Source organism: Carassius carassius, chromosome 17, assembly GCF_963082965.1.
Source record: "Carassius carassius chromosome 17, fCarCar2.1, whole genome shotgun sequence".
Classification (NCBI taxonomy): domain Eukaryota; kingdom Metazoa; phylum Chordata; class Actinopteri; order Cypriniformes; family Cyprinidae; genus Carassius; species Carassius carassius.
This window is the reverse complement of record NC_081771.1, coordinates 1,774,356-1,799,959: the sequence shown is the minus strand read 5'-3', so window position 1 is coordinate 1,799,959 and position 25,604 is coordinate 1,774,356. Positions and strand designations below refer to the sequence as shown.

The following is a 25,604-nucleotide window of genomic DNA, read 5'->3' as shown; positions in this document are numbered from 1 at the left end:
CTACCATCTGATGTCATGCTACTTCACTGTTTCGTAAGAGTGTCCAGCTTCATTTCCTAAACACTAAAGGGTTACGTGTGAGAGAAGGAAAGCCTGTGGTCTGGAGTGTAATATTTGTGTGTTTGAGCTCTCTGTGTTTTCTAGCAAGTGCAAATATTGGCCCAGAAGTAGATGGAAGAAAAAAAAGCATCCTATATAGCTTCAGCATCATGCAAGAGCGGGCTGGGAATTGAATATGTGCAACCTTTATTTATTATTTATTTTGGATTATTTATTTATTTATTTTTACTGTTCTTCTAAAATAGCCTAACAAATGTGTGTGAGAAAAAGAAGTAAAAAATACACTGAAATGCTCAAGAGTTTTAGCAACAGGTTGTGCTCTACTATCAGTCACACATTCTCTCTCTCTCTCTCTCTCTCTATATATATATATATATATATATATATAGGAAACAGTTGTGCTACTTAATTTATTTTATAAATATTTTATTCAGTAATAATATTTTACATTGATTAAAGAGTGATAGTAAAGGTGTATATTCCTTAAATAAATAAACACTGATTTTCAATTGTAACAATATTTCACATTATTACAGTTTGAACTGTTTTAGCAAATAAAAGCAGCCTTGATGAGCATATAACATATGCATATAACAACTGTTATCAAATTATATCTGAGTTTTTTCTTCTTTTAATAATCAGTAATTATGTTTTGCATAATGCAAAAAAAAAAGTCTTAAAGCAAGCCTCATTTGCTTTTTGACATTATTTTCATGACAATTAAGCACATTAATCACCCAACTGTCTGTCAGTAGCTGATTTAATTAGCATGCAGGTTTTAATTAAAAAGAACAACATGTTTTCGGACAGGATGTTTTTGCGACTGTATTTCAATAATCCATGCATTGCAGAGGGACAGTGTGAAGTGCAGTGTGCAGTGTGATTCGCTACAGTGTCTCTATAAGAAGGAAAGCACACAGCCCTAGGAAGTAATCACACGGACATCATCAGAGTTCAGCAGACGTGGCCCTTCTTCACCCACAGCAGCCCAAAATCCTGCTAATATTTGCAGAGTAACACGGGGTGGTGGATGTGGATTAAACAGGGCTTGTGTAGGGCAGGCCGGGCTGGTTTGTTTTCCCCTGCTAGCATCTCCACACACAAGTCTAGATTGGCACGATCATCAAATATAGATCAAACAATAAGCTGATGTGGAAGCTCTCCATCCCATACCCACTGGAGACCCTCTGGTCCAGAGACTTATCTCGGGGTTGGCGTGAGATTAACCCACTAGCTGATCTTTGATCAGATGACGTCTGTTTGAAAATCTACAACCCAGAAGGTTTGAGATGAAGAGCTGTTCATGGAAGAGCCGAAGGAAGCTGTTCAGAAGCAGGAGAAGCCAACAGCACTGTAAATAGCCAATGAAAAATGCATACGCTAAGATATGAGAGGACACGAAGCTCTAAAGCAAAATTTATTTTAATGAGCCCGGCCTTAAAGAAGACTGGATTTTCAGAGCCGCTGCCTCCTCATCCCTCGCCGCCAGTAAGATTAATGCATAAATGCACTTGAAAACATTTCCATGTCCCATTAATATCTTAATATGTTGATACAATTTAAATTCATATTATTTAGTAGTCCAACTTCTGAAAAGAAAAACTGATAGATGTTATTTTATTTTGGACCAAAAATATAATATTGTGCTCCAATATTCAAAAAGTCTACATAATATTTGGCATAATGCAAAAGGCTTTACTTCCTTTGTGACATTATTTTAATGAGTGCATTTTCAATTTAGCACATTGATCATATAACTGTCAATAGCTGATTTAATTATTAGGCTGGTTTTAATAAAATAAAATAAAAATTGTCATTAAAAAACTGTCATTAATGAAAAATAATACATTATAATTTTTACTGGAGTATATACTGTACACACACACACACACAATATATATATATTGTAACTATATTTAGTCAGTCTCTTGTCAAAATGCTTCAAACTAAATTTTTCTTGTTTTAATAATATGTAATGTTTTAAATTCATTTGTAAATCCTTTAAAGGTAAAAAAAAAAGCCAGTCTCCATGAAGTGGCGTCATGTCTGAGAAATCAACAGCAGAAACATTATTAAGGATGAATGGATTTGATGGATTAGTTAGTTTGTGTCACACTAAAACAATTCATCCGGCTTTATAAAATCACAGAAATCAGTATAACAATATAAAAACTTCTTTAATAACATGAAAATCAACTTCATATAACGGTCAATCCTTTACTGGGCAGCGGTTATCCTCAGCTCTTGCTATTGTGCGAGTCATTATCAAAGTCATAATTAGAGAGAGTTTTCATAGAAACACTTAAACGATATCACACACATATTGATAAAAGCTGCAGGATTCATAAGGCGCTGGGTAACAGGAATGACCCACGTGATGTGTGTTTAACGCTGGCAGCCGAGGCACTGGAGCAGATGGTCAGGAGAGGTGAAGTCATGCAGGACCACTGACTGACAGCTCTTTAACAAAGATTTGTATCCGCCGCTCGCTTTCTCCTTTATTTAACCCCGTCAGAGTCGCCCAAATCACTCCACATTATCAATCGTTTAGTGCTCCCATAAAAGCCAAAGTGTTTTCACGTGAAAAGTTATTCCTGTCACCATCTCAACACCTGATTCACTTTTCATTCGCCCACTTAAAAATAAAGACCACGCGCTTAGATATGAGCAGAGACTGAAGAAAAATAAAGAGCTGGGTAATGTTGTGTCATAAAAGTCAATGGGCCACTGTAGAGATCTTCGAGGAAGTCCCATAAGGATTTACAGTACGTAGGATATTTTTCATCCACTTTGACAAAGTACTTAAACAGTTTCCATCCAGGATGCTTTATTGGGCAAACATGTTTCGCTACCATCACTATTGCGATTGTGCAATGAAATTTAACTTTTTAAAGTTGGTGAGTTTTGCACAGGAAAATATCGTTGAACTAGATTTGAGTTGCATATAACATTTCTGTGCATTTAGACTATGGAAAAGATTTTTATTTTTTTTTGACTGTATTATATTAGATCCCCCCCCCCCCCCCCAAAAGTAAAAATTGCAAGCAAATATTATTTCAGTATTTCTGTTTAAAAACTGCATGCAATTCCTGAGTTCTAATTTTTTCTACCGTTTTTATTTATTTATTTATTTATTATTATTTATTATTTTATTTTGTCAGCATATACTGCAAACAAAACAGATGATATTTCTGTAATATATATATATATATATATATATATATTTTTATATATATATATATATATATATATATATATATATATATATATATACAGGGGCGTATGAGCGATTTTGAACCTGGGGGGGGCAGTATATGCCAGGGGGGGTTCGGGGGAAATTCCCCAGATTTTTAAGCACTTAAATGCTCATTTCTACTGAACATTTGTTTTCTAATTTATTAAATATTGATGAATATATATATATATATATATATATATATATATATATATATAAAACGGCTTTATATCAGCCATCAGCCACCCTGCTCTCTATGATTTCGGCATCGGCCATCAAAAAGCCAATATCTGTGGACCACTACAGTAAACGCAATGCAGTAAAGGTTTAAGCTGTTAAATGTAGAATATCACAGAATCTGACAAAATTGGAATTAAAAAAAGGATTTCAAAGGGCCCTGTGTAGCTTTTCATTATAAAGCTCCAGCGATAAACTATTTTTACATTTAAATATATATTCGTATTTTTCGGACTATAAGTCGCACCTAAATATAAGTCGCATTAGTCCAAAAATACGTCATGACAAGGAAAAAAACATAAGTTGCACTGGACAATAAGTTGCATTTATTTAGAACCAAGAGAAGACATTACCGTCTACAGCCGCGAGAGGGCACTCTATGTCTTCAGTGTAGGATACAGGAGCACTGAGCAGCACTGAGCAGCATAGAGCGCCCTCTGGCGGCTGTAGACGGCAATGTTTTAACTTGATTCATTTCTCTTGGTTCAGGTCAAATTAATTTTGATAAATAAGTCGCACCTGACTATAAGTCGCAGGACCAGCCAAACTATGAAAAAAAGTGTGACTTATAGTCAGGAAAATACGGTAATCATAACAACAACTAGTTAAATTAGTTGGACACAGTTCCCATGTATTCTTTAAAAAAATTAGCATTCTGTCATATTCCCATTACCTGTTTCTCACTTGGACCTAACTCTCCCTGTTCTGTGGTCTCTTCATCTCCTGTCTAGGAAAGTAACATGTTTGAGGACACAGAAATGGTTGCAAACTCTGATGACATGCCGTTGGCCTAATTTTACTGATCTAGAGTACTTTTACTATGTGAATTTTAGAATATACTGTATGTAGCTATCCATACAACTTGCAAGCTCATTCTCCTCTGTCCTCTTCCTCTTAAAGTATTGTAGGATACTCATCTCTGTGTGAACATTTTGACTAATGTTACTTCTACATAGTTTATGGACACGTATCAATGGCACATTGAATTCACATTAGCTAATTAGTTATCATTTGCCTGTTTTACACAACATAAAATTAAAACATTTGCTTCTAAGTTGGCTAAATTTGACAGTTTTTAAAAATACAATAAAACTAATGATCAAACTGAAAACCAGCAATCTGCCATTTCATCGGCTGAATTAGCCTACTCCTACCTCAAATACAAAGTGCGTCTGTGAATAATATTGTTGTTTAACGTTAGTTGTAACCATAGACTGTATAAAAATATGGACGTAGTGTCCGTGAGGTCACCCGTAGACTACTGAAGAGAGTTTTTGAAGCCTAAAGTGTGTAGAGCGGGCCGTCGCCAGCTTGGCAGCGCGTCACCGCGCGACTCTCCCGGACAATCAAAAATGGGCAAAAAGGCGGGAGCTAGTTGCTGTAGCCACGCCCACCTAGCGCGACGGCAGTGTCAGCAAGCGGCAATCTCCCTGTCACTCAAGTGGCCACGCCCTTAATTATGCAGAACTTTAAGTCTTAATATAATTTAAACGGATGAGTTATAAAGCCAGCCAGCCTCAAGCGGCCAGTCGATGAATTGCAGTTTTAGTCACTTCCTTATTGGCCTCACGAGAAAGAGCGGGAGGTTGGCACTCGGTTGTAACGTTAAAATCAACCGTCCAAATTTGGCAGATCCAGCTGATGTATTCCAGCCCAAAAATGGTTCAAAAACCGCCAAAATGCACACAAAACCCCCAAAAATATGTTATCACTGATCAGTATTTATTTTTAGTATTTTTACTTCCACGTTTTTCTTTTCTACTATGTTACGGTTGGTTACATTTACATACAAGAAATAAACACTGGCTGCCGAAGCATACATAAAATAAACCGTTTTATGTGCATTAGCGCCACCTTTTGGACTGGAGTGTTGCCCTCCTTATAAATAAATTACGCCCTGTTTTTATACAGTCTATGATGACGCAAAACCTTACGGCGAAATGACAATATCCTCCACACACTCGTTTATAAGGCGGCCTGTTGTGTCTTTGCTAGTCGATTTTATTTCATCCAGTGACACGATGGGTTTTAACTTCATTCAGGAGATTTTGGGTAACTGCACAACTGACAGACTTTGAGCGCACCGCCAACGGTGCGTGTGTGTGTGTAACCATAGCGACAAAACTACCAACTTTCGGAACCTGCACTTAAGCCTATAATTTTGTTTTTAAAAAACTAAATATGCATTTAAAAGTTTCAGAATGGATTAATTTGGAGACTCTGAAATCGGCAGAGATAGGCATGCAATGCAAAACAAAATCTGACATTGGGAAATAGTGAGGGGGACAAAACTTAGATTTTGAAATGTCCCCTCACGTATAATGGCTCCTACGCCCCTGTATGTATATATATATATATATATATATATATAAATATATATATATATATATATATATATATATATATATATATTACATATTGCCTGTTCCACAGCAAGTAATGTTTTTAACTACATACATGCTATTATTTTCACACTAACCGGATTTACACTAATTGAACAATTTGAGTTCATTTGAAAACATTATTACCGTTTAATAAATAATAAAATAAATTATATTAATAAATAATAAAATAATAAATAAAATCAAAAAGATGAAAATAGTTGATAATAAACTATACTATAATTATTGAGCCTTGATAATGATATCAATCTAACAATTATATGTAAAAAAAAAAAAAAAAAAAAAAAACGTAAATAGTTACTAATAAACTATGCCATATTATTTGAGTGCTGAAATCTTAACCTGTATGATTTACAAATATGTTTCAACTGCATAATGTTATATGTATTAATTATAACATTGGGCACTATTTTGTCTTAACATTTGTAATCATTTAATTGTTTACGGTCATTAAAACTGTTAAAGTGAGTGCAAGACAACTTTTTAAATGAAAGTATACTAGAGATTAAAAATAGAGAAAAAAATAAAAATAAGATACTAAGTGTAAAAGAATTAACTGATGGGGTTAAAAACATGTTTAAAAACATGGCTGCTGGACATTCTGCTAAATATTCTGTTAATGAATGAATGGCAAAATTTTAATGTCATGCTGAAATATTCCTTTAAGCAGACATCAAAAAGCAGAAGTTTATGATATCAAAAGCCAGCAGACTGCAGAAGGATCGAGGCTGATGCATCCACAGCAAATCTCAAAATCTAAACACAGAGGAGGATTAGATATTAATCCCATTTTATTCAATTTAACACAGAGTAAAAGCAGAATCATTTTCATTTGGAATATTTAAAGGCAATCTGTTTAAAATAGACCAGAACGCCCCATTTCTCCTCTCCTCTCAGAATGTGACCGTTTGAATTAAGCGTTCCCAGCTATGAAATACCTCATATCTTCTTCTGGTGTCCTTCTTTAAACACTCTCTGGCACTTTATTAAAAAGTTGTACCTTGCAGTGGGTGTCCATGTTTACAAGCGACCTTGATTCCAGATTTTTTCAAGTCCAACTCGTTTAAAGAATTCTAAACCTCAAACTGAACCAAAAACTATTGTGCAATATTATAATGCACTGTTTGATACCTCAATGTAATTTTATGCTTTTAGATGTACTAAAAAATAACTGTGACCTAAAATAATATTACTACTAAAATCAACTACTCTCACAATGCATTGCAAAATTCAAGTAAATCAAATAAAAACTACGGTGCAAATGAAACCTATTCATTTCATAATGCATTTTTGAATACCCTGCATTTAGATACATTTCATTAAAAAGGTACAAAAGTGTGAACACAGTCAACACAGATCAAATCAGTTCAGACGTCAGATCGCTGGAGTTCAAACCCAGTGACACAACCTTTCAATCAAAGCTCTCCACCACAAGCCGCACTTTTGTCACATGTCATAGTACAAGACTGTACGCCACAAACACATGTACCTTCATGTCATTCAGGATAATTACAAAGCAGCACTGATGCAGAACTAAAGCCTGGATCCTTAAGTCACCCAAAAAGTTCAACATTGTTCTACTGCCGCCTGCTCTGTTATTTCCTTCTGAAAATGCAAATCTCTTGTGAATATTATGGTGCCGCCAGCTTTGTGTGTCTATTATCTGACACTGGCAGAAACCATATTGGTGAATCATTCAAAGGGGTTCTGAACATTTCCTCTAAAACCACGGTTAGACATCTGTTGCACAACACGAACATGCATCATATTATTTTTGCATGCATCTGAAGAGGTCTGAAACTGTGGGCAAGGCTTTGCCGAAGCATAAATATTTAAAACGTTACTCTGGCTCTCACAAATGGAGGAAGGGAAGAGATGCATTTGGTTTAATTATTCACAGATAGCTTTACTCCAAACAAACAATAGTCAGACTGAAAAAATGAAATATTGAGGAAAATATTTCTACTGTGTTGCATTTCACTTACAATCGTGCTGTTTTATTAGACACCATGAATGAGTTGTGTATGTAATTTGACCCTTTAATGCAGCAAATACAGCCACAGTATACATATTTCACAAACCAATGTCAAATTTTTTGAAAAACAAACATAGATAGACAAAAGCTATACTCGTGCTGGAGTGATTTCAGACTGATGTGATTAGCAGGGGGTGTTTTGTCCCTCTCTGCAGCTCATCTCGGGGTTAGCCAGCATCGAGCATATATAGTGTGGATAATATGCAAGCAAATGTGACTTGGCTTCGACAGCGCGCTAAAGGCCTTGAGTATCAGCGAAGCCACTGGAGAGAGAAAGAAAGAGAGGCGTAAAATGACAAAGGCGTTAAGTGAAAATAAATATGCCTGGGGCTCGTCCGTGATTACTTTTTTTATGATTATTGCTGAATTCTCTCTGGCGGAGTGGTAAGACAGTGCTGCTTATTAGATCAGTTGTTCACACATCTACAAGTCAAGTTTGCTGGAAAGCGACTGCGCGCAACATGTCGTTAAATTAGCTCTGTCTGCTGCGGGACAATTAGCTCGGTTACGTGCGGCCACCCGTTAGCCGGTCACTTAAAGCTCTGTGGCTGGAAAATTACTGCAGCTCTTTATGTCAGATCGAGAGGAGCAGTCGAGTTTAATATGAAGCGTGAGCCAGGCCTGGCTTCAGATTCGTGTGCTATTAATGAACGTACACGACCAATTAAAAGTTTGCACACGCCTGAAATGAGTTTTGCAAGTGAGAACATTATGCTTACAGTATTTACAAATTTACCATGTTATATTTTTTTAGCTATTACACGAATTCATTTATTTATTTATTTATAATTATTTTTCCCATTAAATGTTTATTTCATTTCTAATAATAGCAAATAAAACAAAATAAAGGCCAAATAAAAATGTAAAAAAATAACTAATTCCAAATATTACTAAATATTACTGTATATCAATGACAGGTTTTTTTCTTATAATTTACATATTATTATAATTTGTTTTATTAATATTTAAAATTAGCTTTTATTTTTATATCTTCTGTTTTTAATTTTATTTACACTTTTTGGATTTTTTTATTGGTTATTTAGGTCATTTCTGGATTACAAAAATACATAAAAAAGAAATGGCAATTAATGATGTACATTTCTGGGAATAATTAAGATTTTCTGAAGGATCATGGCTGGAGGTAACAATGCTGAAAATTTAGCACTGTTGTTACAAAAATCAATTTCATTTTAAAATAACAGGCATTTTTAATTTTAATAATATTTCACAATATTACAAATTCATACTGAATTTTAATCAGATATATGCAGCCTTGATAAGCTCAATAGACTTTTTGCAGAAAAATAAATAAATAGCTGAATTCTTTGTATATAGCAACATAATCTGATATTGACTTTAACCATTATTTTACTAACAAGAAAACTACGCATTTAGCTATTTTATATAGTTTGGCATTACTGTAAAAGGTGTTATATACTCTATAGATTCTCTTATTATACAGTAATTCTTCATGCACTTAAACGAAAATACGCCGGTGAGTTTGTTTGGCCGAGTAACACTGACCTTCTTGCCGAGGCTGTAACAGTAAGACCATTAATGCTCGTTCTGTCCAGGACCTCAAACAGAAGCAGAAAACAAACAGGAACTGCTTGACTAAGCAGAGGCGTTATTTCATTACAGCCGCCGCTGTTCAATGTATAAAACATGAAGTCCACACTTCTTTAATGTGTAATTTGACTGAAAGGTGGAGAAGCCTACAGGGAGCTCATATTTCTCTCTCTCTCTCTTCTGCATGTCAATAATCAGCGAGAGGCTGCCGTCGATGTGCTGAGGAAGCAGGAATGAATTTCAATCAGGAAGTTCACAGCCGTGCAGCGCTGCAGTGATTACATTATTGTAACCTGCATTTAAAAATGTTTTATATCCACAAACACACACATAAGAGCTTCACACCTTTACACCAGCTTTACACCTGATCCAAGAAACACTGTAATGGGTCATTGTACAGTTGTTTCAGATCCCAACAATGCTGTATTTTGACATTTATATGGTACTTCTAAAAATACTATGGTACTTTTTTGGTAGGATAACCACACTGCAAAAGCAAAAATGTTCAAAAATCTATTCTATGCATCTGTTTTGAGCCTCTGAATAATGAAAATATATTAATAAGAACAGGAGCAAAATGCACCATGTTTGTTGGGTTTGCATCATGTCATCACTCAGCAAGAATCTGTTCAAATCTGAAGGAGAGAACTACTCTCTGTTGGGTCTTGGAGGATGCTAAATGTACTTGCATTTTAAATTGTGATCTGAACCAGTGTTATTACTACTGTTAGCTGAAAATAAAACCATTAAACAATTATAATTATAAAAGTAAATAAATAAATAAATTAGAAATATTATATTGAATATAAAAATATAAATCATAACTTTTGTTTCAGCTAGTAGCAAGGGCAACATTTCTCATTTTTGTTTAGTTTAAGTGCTAAAATAAGTAAAACTAAATAAACTTAAAACTAAAACTTAATTTGAAAAAACTACACAGACAAACAAATAATAAACAAATAAAAAAATAAAAAATAAACTAAAATGAAATGAAAATGTAACAAAAAAAAACTGAAATGAAAAATGTTTTTCCAACATGAAACTATATTTATTTATTTATTTTCATTGTAATGCCATTTAATATTTAATATAATATTTACATTACTTTGTATTGTTTAATTAATAAATTATTTAAATTAAAATTTCTATAGATTAAAACTGTTAAAACACTGCTTATTATTAAATAATATTTGTAGAAATACTTGATATTTCTTATAGTAAATCTACACTGTACATCCTGTTTATTTATTTTGTTTATAAAAAAACAATGAATTTAATAAAAAACAAAAATAAATGAATAAAAAATAAAAAAATAAAAAAATATATAAAAATAACGTCTTGGTTACGTACGTAACCCTCGTTTCCTGATGGAGGGAACGGAGACGTTATGTCGAACGACATATGGGGTCTCACTTGGGAGGCCAATCATCTCTGAGTTTAAGAGAAACTCAATGAAAATTGGCTAGTGGATTTGACATACCTGAGCCACTCCCCATGCCAACGGGTATAAATAGGGCGACAGGTGCATCCACTCATTAGGTTTTACGCTGAGGAGCCGAGAACATGTACCGGCAACAGCGACCGGTTCAAGGTTGTGGCATGGGGACATAACGTCTCCGTTCCCTCCATCAGGGAACGAGGGTTACGTACGTAACCGAGACGTTCCCTATTTGTCGGTCACTACGAGTTATGTCGAATGACATATGGTGTCCTATGAAAAATGCCACAACCTGAACACCATCACAACCCTGTGGGGCTGCAATTGTTGGCAAGACGTGGTGTGCCACAACGGCTACACTTAAGGTCGTAACCTTCCCAAAGCTCCAGCGCAAATTCACTGACCTTGGTACCGAAGGGGCCAGAGTGTGGGTACATCGCTACTGGAGAAGGCCACACTGGTGTTCCTCCCACACAAAGTTAGTGGAAGGGATTTCAACCTTCGGTGAAAGATTGCTTCAAATCTTCCCTATTTGTTCTTTCAGCTTGGCAAGACAATGGGAAAGTGAGCCTAGGAACAGGCCGCTATGGAGACCACATCCTACCCGTAGGGAGGTGACATGTGGAGATACTGATATGGACTGACCCAGGGGGCAGTACTACATATGGAAAGGGTCTCTGAGGCAGGTCCTACCTTAAAGTAGGGATGGAACAGCTGCCAGAAGAGACTGACAGAACGGGTCTGTCAAGGGAAGACACGGGTTTGACAAGAGGGAAACCTTACCGTGGAAGAATACACATATGGGATTACCTGTAGGGAATCAAGCCATATGGACACCTAGCCCAGTACAGGGGCTGACCGGAGCTCCGGGCATGCTTACACCAGTACTGGGCCTGGAAACAGACTGCTCCGCCTAGTCTGACCAGCGAGGGTGCTGGAGGATGCTCGACAAGGGTATGCCAACTGGGGAACTCTACTGGGAGAAGAAAGGTGCTCTCATCCCCGTGTTATGGGGAATGGTGCAGCAAGCGTGACACCCAGCCAGCTCTTCCCGGCAATTACCTGTTACCCAACACACAGAAAGAAACTGGCTCTACACGAAGGTTGTAGAACCTCGAAAAGGTGTTAGGTGTCGCCCAGCCCGCAGCTCGACAAATGGCTGCCAGAGAGACACCGTGCGCCAGTGCATAGGAGGAGGCCACACTCCGTGTGAAGTGGGCCCTCACCCCCAGGGGGCACGGCTCGCCTTGGGAATGGTATGCCAAGGCGATGGCATCCACTATCCAGTGGGCCAACCCCTTCTTGGAGACAGCCTTCCCCTTCTGCTGACCTCCAAAGCAGACAAGGAGCTGCTCAGAGCTTCTGAAGCTCTGGGTGCGGTCCACGTATATATGAAGCGCTCTTACGGGACACAGCAACGCTGGATCTGCCTCCATCAGGGGCAGTGCGTGCAGGTTCACCACCTGGTCTCAGAAGGGAGTGGTGTCACGTCGGGGTGAGATGTGCTGTATGGCTTCAGTCTGCTGTTGTTCTGTCAGGAACTGCTGGGCACAGCCCCTGACAGTGTCGCCACACAGGACAGCCTGGGAGATGGGAGTGTCGAGAAAGTGCACTTTGTCAACGTCTCTCATACAGACCAGGCTAAACCAGAAACGGCACTACTGGACCACCAGAGTGGACATCGCCTTCCCGACTTCCGTCACCCGGAAGGATGAGGTCAGTCGCTGTGCGCAGCTCCTGCATCAACCTCGGGTTGGTTCTACCCTCGTGCATTTGTTAAAGCCTTGGCTTGGTGAGTTTGCAGGATAGCCATGGCATGCAGGGCAAAGGCAGCTTGGCCCGCAGCACTGTACACAAGTGCACCGCAATCACACTCTCCTGCTGGGGAATGTCGACGCACCCCTAGCTGCCCCGCCATCGAGGGTAGTCAAGTCACCTTTATTTATATAGCGCTTTAAACAAAATACATTGCGTCAAAGCAACTGAACAACATTCATTAGGAAAACAGTGTGTCAATAATGCAAAATGATAGTTAAAGGCAGTTCATCATTGAATTCAGTGATGTCATCTCTGTTCAGTTAAATACTGTCTGTGCATTTATTTGCATTAGTGAGGACGGAGGAATTAAATGAACTGCTTCCGGCCGTAAAAAGGGCCACGACTACATCACTTCCCCATGCACATCCGGGAAGAAAGGAACCAGAGCAAAACGCGGCTGTGAGCCACGCTCTACACCGAGAACCAATCGAACAGTCATGAGCACTCAGGGCTGGCCGGTGCATTCACCTCCATCCTGATGCTCACAGCTGCCCGGGCAAGCACGGCTGTCAACTCTGGGTCCAATTCGGCAGTGGCAACAACACCCGAGGTGGGCAGCTCCGCAGAATCTTCATCCACAGAGGTCAATAGCAAGCTCTCACTGTCACCTTCAAATCTCCCAGAGCACTAGCCGGCAGTCCTCTGCTCGTGGCAGAGAAACCAGAATGGGTAGCGACAGAGGGGTCTGCTCATTTCCCTTTAAGAAAGGAGAGACGCGATCGCAGCGTTGCCATGGTCACACACGCACTGCGTGCATAAACCATCCACGAACGCGCCTTCAGCGTGCTGAATGCCCAGACACGGAAGAAAACGCTCGTGGCCATTTTTTTTTAAAAGACGCGAATTGTCCGTGATTTGCTCATTAGGAAATCTGCTCTCTTAGGTGAAGCGCCCAGGGGAATCAGTGAAAGGGACACCACTGTTTGTGCAGTACCGCCAACCAGAACAGCTTCCCGACACACAGCAGATGAATGGTTCTGTGGAGTAAAACAGCTTTCATACAAAAACTCGGCTCTGAAGCAAAAATCTAATGAGTGGATGCACCTGTCGCCCTATTTATACCTGTTGGCACGGGGAGTGGCTCAGGTATGTTAAATCCACTAGCCAATTTTCAGTGGCATTTTCTCTTAAACTCAGAGATGATTGGCCTCCCAAGTGAGACCCCATATGTCGTTCGACATAACTCGTAGTGACCGACAGATAGGGAACTGGTAGATACTGTTAGTTTTTATTAATAATTTTAATTTAGTTTTATTTTAATATTTTCTGTTTTCATTCAAATGTTTTGTTAAAGTTTTAGCTATTCTGTTGTATATTTTGTCTTTTTTGTCATAGGTTTTTTTATGTTTATATAGTTTTAACAGTTTTTAATTGCAGTATTAGTAACGTTAGTACATCAAGATAAACTAAAATAGTTGTTTTAAGTTATTATTATTTTAGTTTAGCTAAATAATTAAATTAATAAAGAAATAAAGTTATCTCAGGTAACTTTTTTTCATAGATTCAAATAACAATAGATTGTACAGATAGCAGTTAAAACATTTCTTATTAACAAATAATATTGACATTTATTTTAAATTAGATTGAAATTTTACAAATAGTGTTTAGGTTTTAAATCAATTTAAATATAATAAGCCTGATCAATGACATTAAATATAACACTGATCTGAACACACAGTGTACAGATATACACAGCTCTTATTTACAATATCCTACGATTTTAGAAGCGTATAAATAGAGCGTAACTCTTACCGATTGGAGACAGCTCGGCCACACTCCCGATGTAAGGACCTTCTAGAAACTTGGGCTCGCTGTCGTTGATGTCCTGGACTTTGATGACGAACTCAGACTCGGGTTCCAGCGGTGCGTCGGTCAGACGGTCTCGTGCCTGAGCTCGTAAGGTGTAGAAGGTCTTCTCCTCTCGGTCCAGACGCTCGGTGGCGTGGATGTCGCCCGTGACCTCGTCTATGATGAAGACAGTCCCTGCTCCCTCTCCAGAGATGGTGTACTTTATAGAGCCGTTGCCTCCATCAGAGTCTGAATGGATCTGTGGATTAAAGCAGAGTTCAGGAATCCAGTCTGGATGTAATGGATACAGTGGACATGTTCTGTATCTGAATAGTATCTGAAGTATCCGAAACAATGAAAATGTAAATTTAAAAATGGAATGACGAAAAAACAATTGTAATGCATAGAAATTAAACGCTCAAACAATAGAGGAATTTCATTAGTCCAAAACAAGCTACAAAACTTGAAAAAGTACATCATTTTTGACTAATGCCGTTTTACTTCTGATTTAATATAAAGCTATCAGAACCATACTGCAACAACCACAAAAATCCATTAGATCGGTTTAAGGCAACTTTGTAACTTTAAAATTATTATATATAAATTATTATTATATATAAAATTATATATATATATATATATATAGAGAGAGAGAGAGAGAGAGAGAGAGAGAGAGAGAAACTGTCTGGAAAAGTTTGATATTTACTATTAATTACATTATAAAATAATAATAATAATAATAATAATTACAACAACAACAACAATAATAATAATAATAATAATAATAATAATAATAATAATAATAATAATAGTGTAGTAAAAAATAATAACAATTCTATAAAATATCCAGATCTTTTCTGGACAATACAACATTTCTTATTAATAAATAATATTTCTAGAAATATTTCACATTTATTACATCACAAACTACTCCTGTTTGTGAAATCAAATTCAATTCTAATTTGGGAATTGTGAATTGGACACCTGTGAGACTTTAAAGCAACATAAAACGCGATACATTTTACAAACATACATTTTGCATAGAGTTTGAATTAAAATTAAAAATGCATTTGCTAAGCGAATGAGTGAATGGTTTGAGTACACAGCACAGTTAAGTTAAATGGCGAGTTGTCATGATGAATGGCACAATTCCCAGTTTTCCATCCTCTCTTTCCACACTTACTCATTACTATGGCAACCAATGTACAGAACACGGATATTGACTACAAGGCCTGAACAAATGCATTTCATCTGCTACAAAACAATCTGCAGACAGTCCTAAAAACACCTCAAAAATAAAAAAGAAGAAACACCCTTATTTACTTCCTAATACATATTCCTGCTCTTATTGTGAAAGATTCATTCAGTGATTATTTAACTCCATTCAGAACTGAATGACATTCCATTCCAATTAAATAACTGCACCGGAATTGAATTTGAATTGAGGTAGGAAACAGAATTTAGAATTGCAATTCAAATTTTAATTTTAATGCAATAAATTTGCATTTAAATCTGACATATAGCATTATAAATTTCTATTTAGCATATTAATAAAAATGCATTTATTTATTTAATGTAACTTATTTTGTGTGTCTGCTTATTTATGTAATATAAATATTTGACACACTAATACTTTTGTAATTATTTTTAATTTAATTATTTTTTTAACCCCAAAAAAAGAAAGCTTTTAACTTGTTTGAAAAAAGTTTTTAACTCTGAACTCAATTGAAGAATTTTTTTTAGAAAGCCTTCAAAGACTTTACAGACAGATAAAATAATATTAATTTATATAATAAAAAAATAATACTATTGTGACTTATTAATATGAATAATGTTTCTGTTTTTACATATTTTAAATTTAATCGTTTTAAATAATACTTTAATATTAATACTATTTCAAATAAAAATTTAATAATAATTATAATAAATATATATATATATATATTATAAAGTAACTAAAAAAAAGTTTTAACTCATTTAAAAAAAAAAAAGAAAAGAAAAGAAAAAAGTTGTATAAAGCCTTCAAACTCAACAGGTTTATAGGCCTTGCAGACTAATTCATGATGCATAAATGTAATTCCTGCCCTGCATTTGTTTTCCCATTAAACATCCTATTTCACACTGAAACACATCACATTATAGAAGTTTAATGGGTTGCGAACAACACTTTAAATATTCTGGTGTCTGGAAAACTGCTAATTCTGTGCTTCAGTTTATGGTTTAAAGTTTGTCTGGGGTTTCTGGAGGGTTTAAGTGTCTTTCACCCAAAGCAATCACTTTTGGCTGACTATAACAATCCTTTCCCTTCATCCCTGGATCAGTAATGAAGCCGTCAGTTCAGAGCTTTAGGGAGGTGGTGCTCTGGAAACACAGCCTGCCGGAGGCTCTTTATTTAGAAAAGTCCAGCCTGATTGAGAAGTTTGGAGGCATTCTGGGGTCCAACAAACAAAACAAAGAAACAAATCTAACTTTCAAACTAAACCTCAGCTTAGAGATTTTTTAAACACACAACGATGGTAGTACGTCATCGGACAATATATTTTCACAAATCCAGACCCAACCAGCAAAAACTCAATAGTTAGAATGAGGAGCTCAACTTTACTAAAACTGAGCAACAATATGCAATTTGGTGCAGATGCTGATATTTTTTTATGGAAAAAAAGTTAAATGAAATTCTGATCCTAAATGTAATGTAAAACAAATCTCAAAAAATGTCCTAATAAACCTGAAAGACGCTCTTTCTTGATGATTTTCGAGTGGTTTTGGGCACTTGCCATTTGGTAAACCCTGCAAATCTAGATCAAATAATCAGAAAATGGTCTTTAAATCTGATTTCAGCAATATTTTGTATTATTATTTTTTTATGACCAGGGAGGTGTTGATGCTGAAACAATGCAATGCAATAAAATGATGATTGAGAGATCACCTCAGAAGCCTGATGATCATATTTTATTCTTAGGATTACTTTATAAAAATCAGTAAAGATTTCACAGCAAAAAGACACAAAACAAAGAAAGAAAATATCTCTACATTTCATAGGATTTCATAAGACCTTCAAGATGGTCTGTCTAGAATAGATGCTGTTTAGTTTTGAGACCTTGGCAGCTTTTAAACCCTGCAAATGTACAACCAACCAGCAAAAAATGGTCTTTAAGTCTTGTTTGAGCGGTATTTTATTTTTATCAGCATGGAGACATATACATATAATGCAACAAAGCCCGGTGATCATTTTTGTGACGCACTGATTTTATTATTTTATAATATACGTGTATATATATATATATATATATATATATATATATATATATATATATATATATATATGTGTGTGTGTGTGTGTGTGTGGATAAAAAAGCAAATGTCAGTTGATTATGTCCAGTAAGTGTTCATCTTGAAATATGACTGACAATATCAAAGTTATTCTTGACATTTATTTGAGAAAAAAATAAAAATAAGAATAATATTTCAATGCGAAAAGACTGAAACCAAGGAAACAGAACTTCACATTTCATAGGATTTCCTACTAAAAGTCCAAGACAGTCTAACTAGATGCTTTCAGAGAAGTTTTGAGAGCTTGGCAGCGCTTAAACTCTGCAAATCCAGATCCAACCAGCAGAAAAATAGCTCTTTAATTCGGGTTTGAGCTGTTTTTTATCAGCAGGGAGATGTTGATGCTGAAAGGCTGATGTGAGCTATTGAAATGCAGAGGTATCTGCAGCGCTGCAGTGTTGTAATGCTCCGTCGACTGTAACATTTTGGGTTTCTTTAGCTTCAGTCTGTGCCTGTTCCACATTATAATGTGTCTGGAAAGTCTTCTAAACAGCAGTGGACAGAGCGAAATCACCCTCTCCATCATCGACGTGTTAAATATTTGATAAACTCTTAATTAAACAGCAGCTTCTATCACCCCGTGGGGATTTTCATTAGGTATTTGTCGTAAAACATGGGAATAACGCAAGCCGGCCTACAGTATTGCATTTTTTTTTTATCCGCCCTCTTTCCTCATTTCAAATCCTCCGTCAGTCGAATAAAACATGCGCTTGGAAATATCCTCTTTTTCGGTGTATCAATATTTCAACAGTAATAAAAAAAAAACTCTGTAACAGGAAGACAAAGAAAACTGGCAATATCTGGAGAGCTGGAGGATAAGAAATCCTCCTCCTGTCTGCTCACAGCGAGCGTTTGATCGGAGAAACTGAAACACGATGCGCTCCTGGAGTCTTTTGTGCACATTAGTGCATACAGAGATCATATGATCAACATCACATCTGCTGCCTTAATTAGGAACGCAACACATAATAATCAGATCTGCTGACTCTTCTTGATTTGCTCTGACTCTGCTATTTTCCCTAATGAAATGAAAGCAGAATAAACACGCCACAGCGATACAGAGATGCATCTTTTACCTGACAAGTGCCGTTATTTAACTTGAGAGGTCAAAAGGTCATGCTGCATTGCTTGCTAATAGCTTTCGTCTTCAAAACTCTGCAGCCATTCGCAATATATGATTATTCTGACTTCATTTACTCCCTAACAAGAGGCTTAAACCAAATACTATCACTTTGCAGTCCTCAAGTCAGCTTCATTTCACTACACAGTTTGAGCATACCTGAGGATAAAAACACTACTGCTTCTTTGCTGCCTGCTGTCTACATAGGCATCTTCTAACCGAGATAAGTGACTGTTTTGGAACACTACACAGACGGCAATTAGCACTACACAAAGTAGACTTGGTTCACAATTAATTCCAGCAGAGTTTGTGATTAGATTGTTGATAAACTAATGGTATGATTAGAAAGCATGCAAAATGCACATGCAATTAAACTGGAAAATGCTTTTTTTTTTCTTTCTTTTTTTTTAAATTGAACATTTAATCGAACCAAAATAACAAATATTATTTGATTGCATACATACTTTTGATGGGTATCATATTCAATGCATCAGGGCTCACATAGCTTAAAGCAGTTCAATTTAATTCAAAGTAATACATAAGAAGAGATATTCAATATATTTTATATAAAATATTTTAATTAAATAATTACAAAAATATTTGGTGCAGATGCTGATTTATATAGACAAAAAGTATTGTAATGTAAATAAATTAAATCTTTATTACAGTAAAAATGCATATGAATATCAGTCATCACTCTATATCTGCAATAATCAGTTTTAGTCAAATGAGATGTAAATGATCCGCACATATAACACAGTGATTGAGAGCTGAAGAAATCAAGGCTCCTCAGAAGATGTGAGATGTTCTGGAGGCTTGTGAAGATCATTCCTCCGCTGAGGAACAGTGAAAGTAAAGCTTCTGGAAACAAACACCTCTCAGGTCACACGCTAACAAAGCAAACCTGTTAGCCGCTAGTCGCAGTGAAGGAGCTAGCCGACACTCCTAATATCTCACCTCTGATGAACAGCTCCTGCACACGGACTGTGACACCAGCGAATAAACCAGACACACAGCTCAGAAAGTCCCACTTCGACTAATCTGTTATAATATGTTTCAATGCATTGCGGGCTGCAGGTATATTTTATTCCTTATAATTATTTCTAACATACAGTAAAGTTCAAAGGTTTGGGGTCGGGAAGATTCATTTAATGTTTTTGAAAGAAGCTCACAAATGCTTCATTTTTTTTTCTTTTTATAATAAATATAGTACAGTAATATTGCGAAATATCATTACAACTTAAAATGTTTTTTCAATGTAAATATTTTGTAAAGTGTCATTTATTTCTGTGATGCGCAGCTGTATATTCAGCATCATTTCTTCAAGCTTTACCTTTCACATGATCTTCAGAAATCATTTTAACATGCTGATTTGCTGCTCAAGAAACATTTCTGATTACATTTATGCATTTAGCAAACACTTTTATCCAACGCGATAACAGTGCTTTCAGGTTTACCTAACATATGCTCCCCTGGGAATCAAACCCACAACCTTTTGCACTACTAACACAATGCTCTTCCACTGAGCCACAGGAACATTATTACATTTTATTGTTCAGGATTCACAGATGAATAATAGGTTCATAAGAACAGTATTTATTTGAAATATAATTTTTGGTAACATTGTGAATGTCTTTACTGTAAATTATGATCAATTGAATGCATCATTGCTCAATAAAAGCACTAATTTCCAAATTATAAAAACTAATACAAAAAATCTTACTGATTACCAACATTATGAACACTATGTCAAAGTCTAGCACAAAATAAGTGCACTATCATCTCTATGAACCATGAACAATCAATGATAACTTCAAGTGTGGCTTTTGATGAACTTAATTTTTATGGGTCTGATGATTTAACATTTTTCTTTGCAGCATGAACAGCAAACAAAACCTTGTGACATTCTCAACAGAGACTTGAGTCTAGACATCTGCACTTCGGGTGACGACGGCCAAACCTCATCAGCAAACACAGGCCTTTTGTTTCGATGAAATGCATTAGCTTCAAAACACTCTCTCTCAAGCGAAAGATCAAAACATTAATAATGGATTCATAAAGTTTCGTCTCACAATCAACGTGCAGATTCAACGAACACCCCTGACATTTAAACTATTGCGATTCATGGATAAAGAGGTTTTGCATGAACATCCCGATACATTTTTAACCAGGAGTTTTGGCCTGTCAGATGCTTATGAGGCAGAGAAGGTATGAAACTAATAATTATTTATCAATTATTCAACTGAGTGAAATGCAGACTATGAAGATAGAACACTTGAAGTAGGACGAAACTTTAACCTGATTCTCAAATTCAATAAGCTGTGTGTGGATCAATGTAGTTCTTTAAAAGGGGGAGAAACATGGTTATTATTGCTAAACAAAATGAAAACTACTACTAATAAATACAAAATAATATTTAGTATTAATGATAATTAAATCATTATTATTTATAATCATTCAATAAATAGAATTATATACAATAATAGTTATTTACAATAACAACAACAAATATTTATAATTATTGAATGCTCATATATTTAATTATTTAATACTTATAATTATTTTTAATAATAATTATTGTTATTAGTAGTAGTAGTATTTTAAATAAAGCTTCAATAAAATAAAATAGTAATGCTAGATTAAAAGTGTACACTAAAGGGCAATTAAAAACTAAGATAACTGTAATAACTTGAAGCATAAATTAATTAATTAATTAATTAATCATAAATAGTAAAATATAGCAATAATAATAATAATAATGACGACAACAAAACAAGATAACAAAAATTCTAAAGAAAGTATAATAATAATAATAATAAATCAATAAAAACTCATTCAAGAATTAATAAAGAAAACTACGCAAGTATATAAATATATATATAAAATGTAAATAACGATGGGGAAGCAAACTCCCCTACGAATTAAACAGTTCTTCATTCCCAATCCTAACTGTTGAATAAATAATAGTTTGGCTTTAACAATTACTGTATGCTTAAAAATGTTTTCAGATACACAAAAATAATCCTGCGTGAAAGTTTGAATGATTCACTCAAGTCTGCAGGAAATTATTTGAACACGTTCAGACATCTTTGGCATGCGTGTTATGAACGCCGTCTGTTCAGAGTCTCAGCTCTACACGTTCAAATCCTATCAATCAGTGTTCGGCGCTCGTCTGAAGGAGGAGGCTGGCACACTTTCAAAGCGCAGTGGAAATCTTTCCACTTTGCTGCGCTGTCCATATGGCGGGATGTTCTTGTCGGTGTAAATTAAAAGAACGAACGTGATATCAAAGCCACTCCAGCAGGTTAGTCTGAGGAAAAACGTCTCTATTCATCTCGTTTTTAAAAAGTTTTTGACGATTCTCAACACGAAATGTAATTCAGAATCCATTTTTCTTTCATAACGTGACATTTTCAAGTGCATTTTTGTGTTTGATTTGCCAGATTTCATGGGGGGCAGAATGTGAATAGGTCCATAGAAATGCTCTGCATTGTTTAAAAAGTTGTTTTTGAGGTATAAAATTTGCACAGTACATTGAATCTTATAAGACTGCAAACATATAGCCGTGTAATACAGACACATAAAACAACTTACATAATAATGCCATGGTAAGTGAAATTCATTTTACAAATGTATTAAAGACAGCTGCCAATGCAGAGGCCAAACGTTTAGAAAAAAATGATAGTTCATTAGTAGATTAATCACAGGACAGTGTGGGAGTGAGGAAAGAGAAAGAAAGGGATTGTTTTAAATGACCATCACTGGTAAAAGGCAATGGTCATATTTAATTCTGTATCTCCCTAATTAAAGTCTATGATACGGTGAGCAATAGACACACAACACTAGCAGCCCTATTAATAGTCTGGGCTCACGGCCCGACTGACTTCACAGGGAGCAGTAACTCTGGCTAATTTTATTAATAAAATCATCTCTCTCCAGAATACCCCTTCCATTTCTCACATCATCCTTTATGGCTCTCATTTAGACATCAGCTCCTCTTTTTCTGGCACACACGCAATCTCTTAATGAATTACTGCATGAGTCGCTTATATCTCTGCAACACACTACTACTACAGATAAAACAATTACTATGTAGCTACACACACACACACACATTAAAAACAAAGAAATATCAAGATTCTATTGATTCAAGACTAAATTAACATAAGAGTGGTATTTAATCTGCAATATAACAAAATCTACAATATTTAACCATACAATTTTTATTATGTATAAAAATTCTACAAAGAGAATACCATGAACATTTTGAGTCGATGAATGTGCAAAGGGAAAATTGATTCATTGCAATGGATTTTTTCAATATTTGCTATTTAAGTTTAAATATTGACGCTCTCCAGAGATTACAAAACTAATCAGCTAAAAAAATAAAATAATAATAATAATAATAACATTAAAAATAACATTAAAATTACTGCAACTTTCAGTATAAATGTTAAGTACTGCAAATGGTTCAAAAACGAGACATCCCATTTTGGTGTACAAAAAGCACATTGTATAAACATAGAAAGCATTATAAATACAAGTGTCTACTTCAGTTATTCAAATATCAATAAAAAACATAAAAACTGGTCTAATTTGAATGAAAAATGTAAGACTGATTACCACTTAGCTGATAGATAGGCAAACTAGTTCTTAAGATACAGTTTTAACACGTTGACTGCATATTATGCAACTGGCTCCTGTGCTTATTAAAATATGTAAAAGAAAAAGTGATCATATTGTTTAAAATTGTGACATTTTAAATCATTTAAAACTTCTTGCTGGCAAATTGATACAATGGAGTGATCCTTAAATACGGTATTTCAATGTCATCTAATGATTTGTGTTCAAAATATAAGAATAAAAGTAGAGTTTTTCTTATATAAACTACGTTGAATTAAATTTTAATGGGTATCTTTTGTAAATGATGGTAAAATTTATGATAGTCATTATATTTAGAAAAATAAATAAATAAATAAATAGGACACATTCTAATGTATGGAAGCAAAGAAAAACACTAAATTACTGTATACTTAACTTCTAGTAACTTCTATCGGTTTAATAAAGTACTTGAAAACTGCCCAGACGCACCACTTATAAACAAACGTATATGCACACTTTTTCAGTGTTGCTAATGCATTGCTAATGTAGCCAAAGACATGCATATTCCATAATAAGATCTTAAGAGAAAGTGTTTTAGTTTGTCTTTCTTGGCTTTCATTGTGCAGCTATAGATTTTCTCCTGCATAAAAAAATAAGCAGTAAGCATGCAACCAAAAACATGTTCTGCAGTCCTACCTTTCCGACGTAAAGCGGCTCTGTCCCGGTGTATTCCTCCACGACGAAGAACTGATTCCACACCCATCCCCTCTTCACCCGTTCATGGGACATTGGCCATGGCTCCGGACGTCTTCCCATCATCCCAACACTAGTTCTTATGGTCTGAGCGGACAGCCATCCACAGCACTGCAGAATTCCAAGAGTCACTGCCAAAACCTGAGCTCCTGCTCTCCAGTGGGGAGCCATGTTTGAAAACGCTCTGGTCTCTACATGGGGCAGAAGTCAGAAACTCGTTCAAGATGAAGCTTTCCACCCAACCGTCTGATTGCTTGAGAAAAGCTCCTTGACTCTGGGGTTGAGGAAGTAAACGAGAGTTTGCCGCTGCTCAATGAAACTATAAATCCAATAGGTTTTTGGTCATCACAGAGGCCACCGGGTCCTCGAGGGCATTTAAGAGGAATCTTTCTTAGAAAGATGAGGCCGTTTCAGTGACACACAGCTATAATTCCTCCGTTTGATATCTATGTTGGGTTTCTCAATGACAGATTCCAATCACAAAGCCATTGAAGTCCTATCTGTGCTCGAGTTGAGTTTTAAGTTGAACAGCTACTGGATGAAACTGCAAACATGTTCAAAAAAGAAAAAAAAAATGTTTTATCGTTCAATCTTGGCAATCCCATTGTGTGTCTGGAAATTTATGAATGCTCCATGTTAACTGCTTTTACAAAAAGGGTGTATTCCAACCATTTTGCATGCTTCAAATCCCAAAGACAAAAAAGCAATCCTCAATTTTCATAAATGCAAGATGTTATTCAAAATTAGAGGCATTATTATCCCAATCTAGATCCATGTGTCACAGTACTTCGTGACCTGCAGGGTTGAGAGTTTGACATGGGTGAGTTCATGTCGACCTCAACATCTGATCACCTGTAACAGAGCAAAGATAACTAATTAAAAAGGAAAATACTTTATCTAAAGGGAAAAGGCACTTAATGGAAACTTATAGCTGACTGTGCAGCTTTGAAAACTTTTTAAGTGACGTGACGTCACTTAAAAAGGATCCAGTTGCAATACATCAATAATGGAACAAACTGTATCGATCCTTGACTTCTTGTTATGGTGTTCTCATTCTTGTTAAACAAATACATAATTCAATACATGCCATAGTGAATTTGCCCTCCTCTCCGAAACACAAAATGCTTTTAAAGCATTCACGGATCTAAACTCTTTGAATTTTTTTCTGGATTCCACAGGACTGCAGCAAGAAAACACACCTTCATTTAGGTGATCTA

At 35.7% G+C, this 25,604-nt stretch overlaps 1 protein-coding gene across 1 annotated transcript in view; it reads right to left on the bottom strand.

The window, feature by feature from the left end:
• LOC132160715 (cadherin-22-like) overlaps positions 1-25,604 on the bottom strand; it is a 207,984-nt gene that overhangs the window by 77,895 nt on the left and 104,485 nt on the right. The window contains exons 2-3 of the mRNA XM_059570374.1: positions 24,331-25,239; positions 14,547-14,841 (exon numbers count right to left, since the gene is read on the bottom strand). Coding sequence (XP_059426357.1) covers positions 14,547-14,841; positions 24,331-24,558 — 523 coding nt within the window. The 5' untranslated portion in view covers positions 24,559-25,239. The remainder of the gene's footprint in view (positions 1-14,546; positions 14,842-24,330; positions 25,240-25,604) is intronic.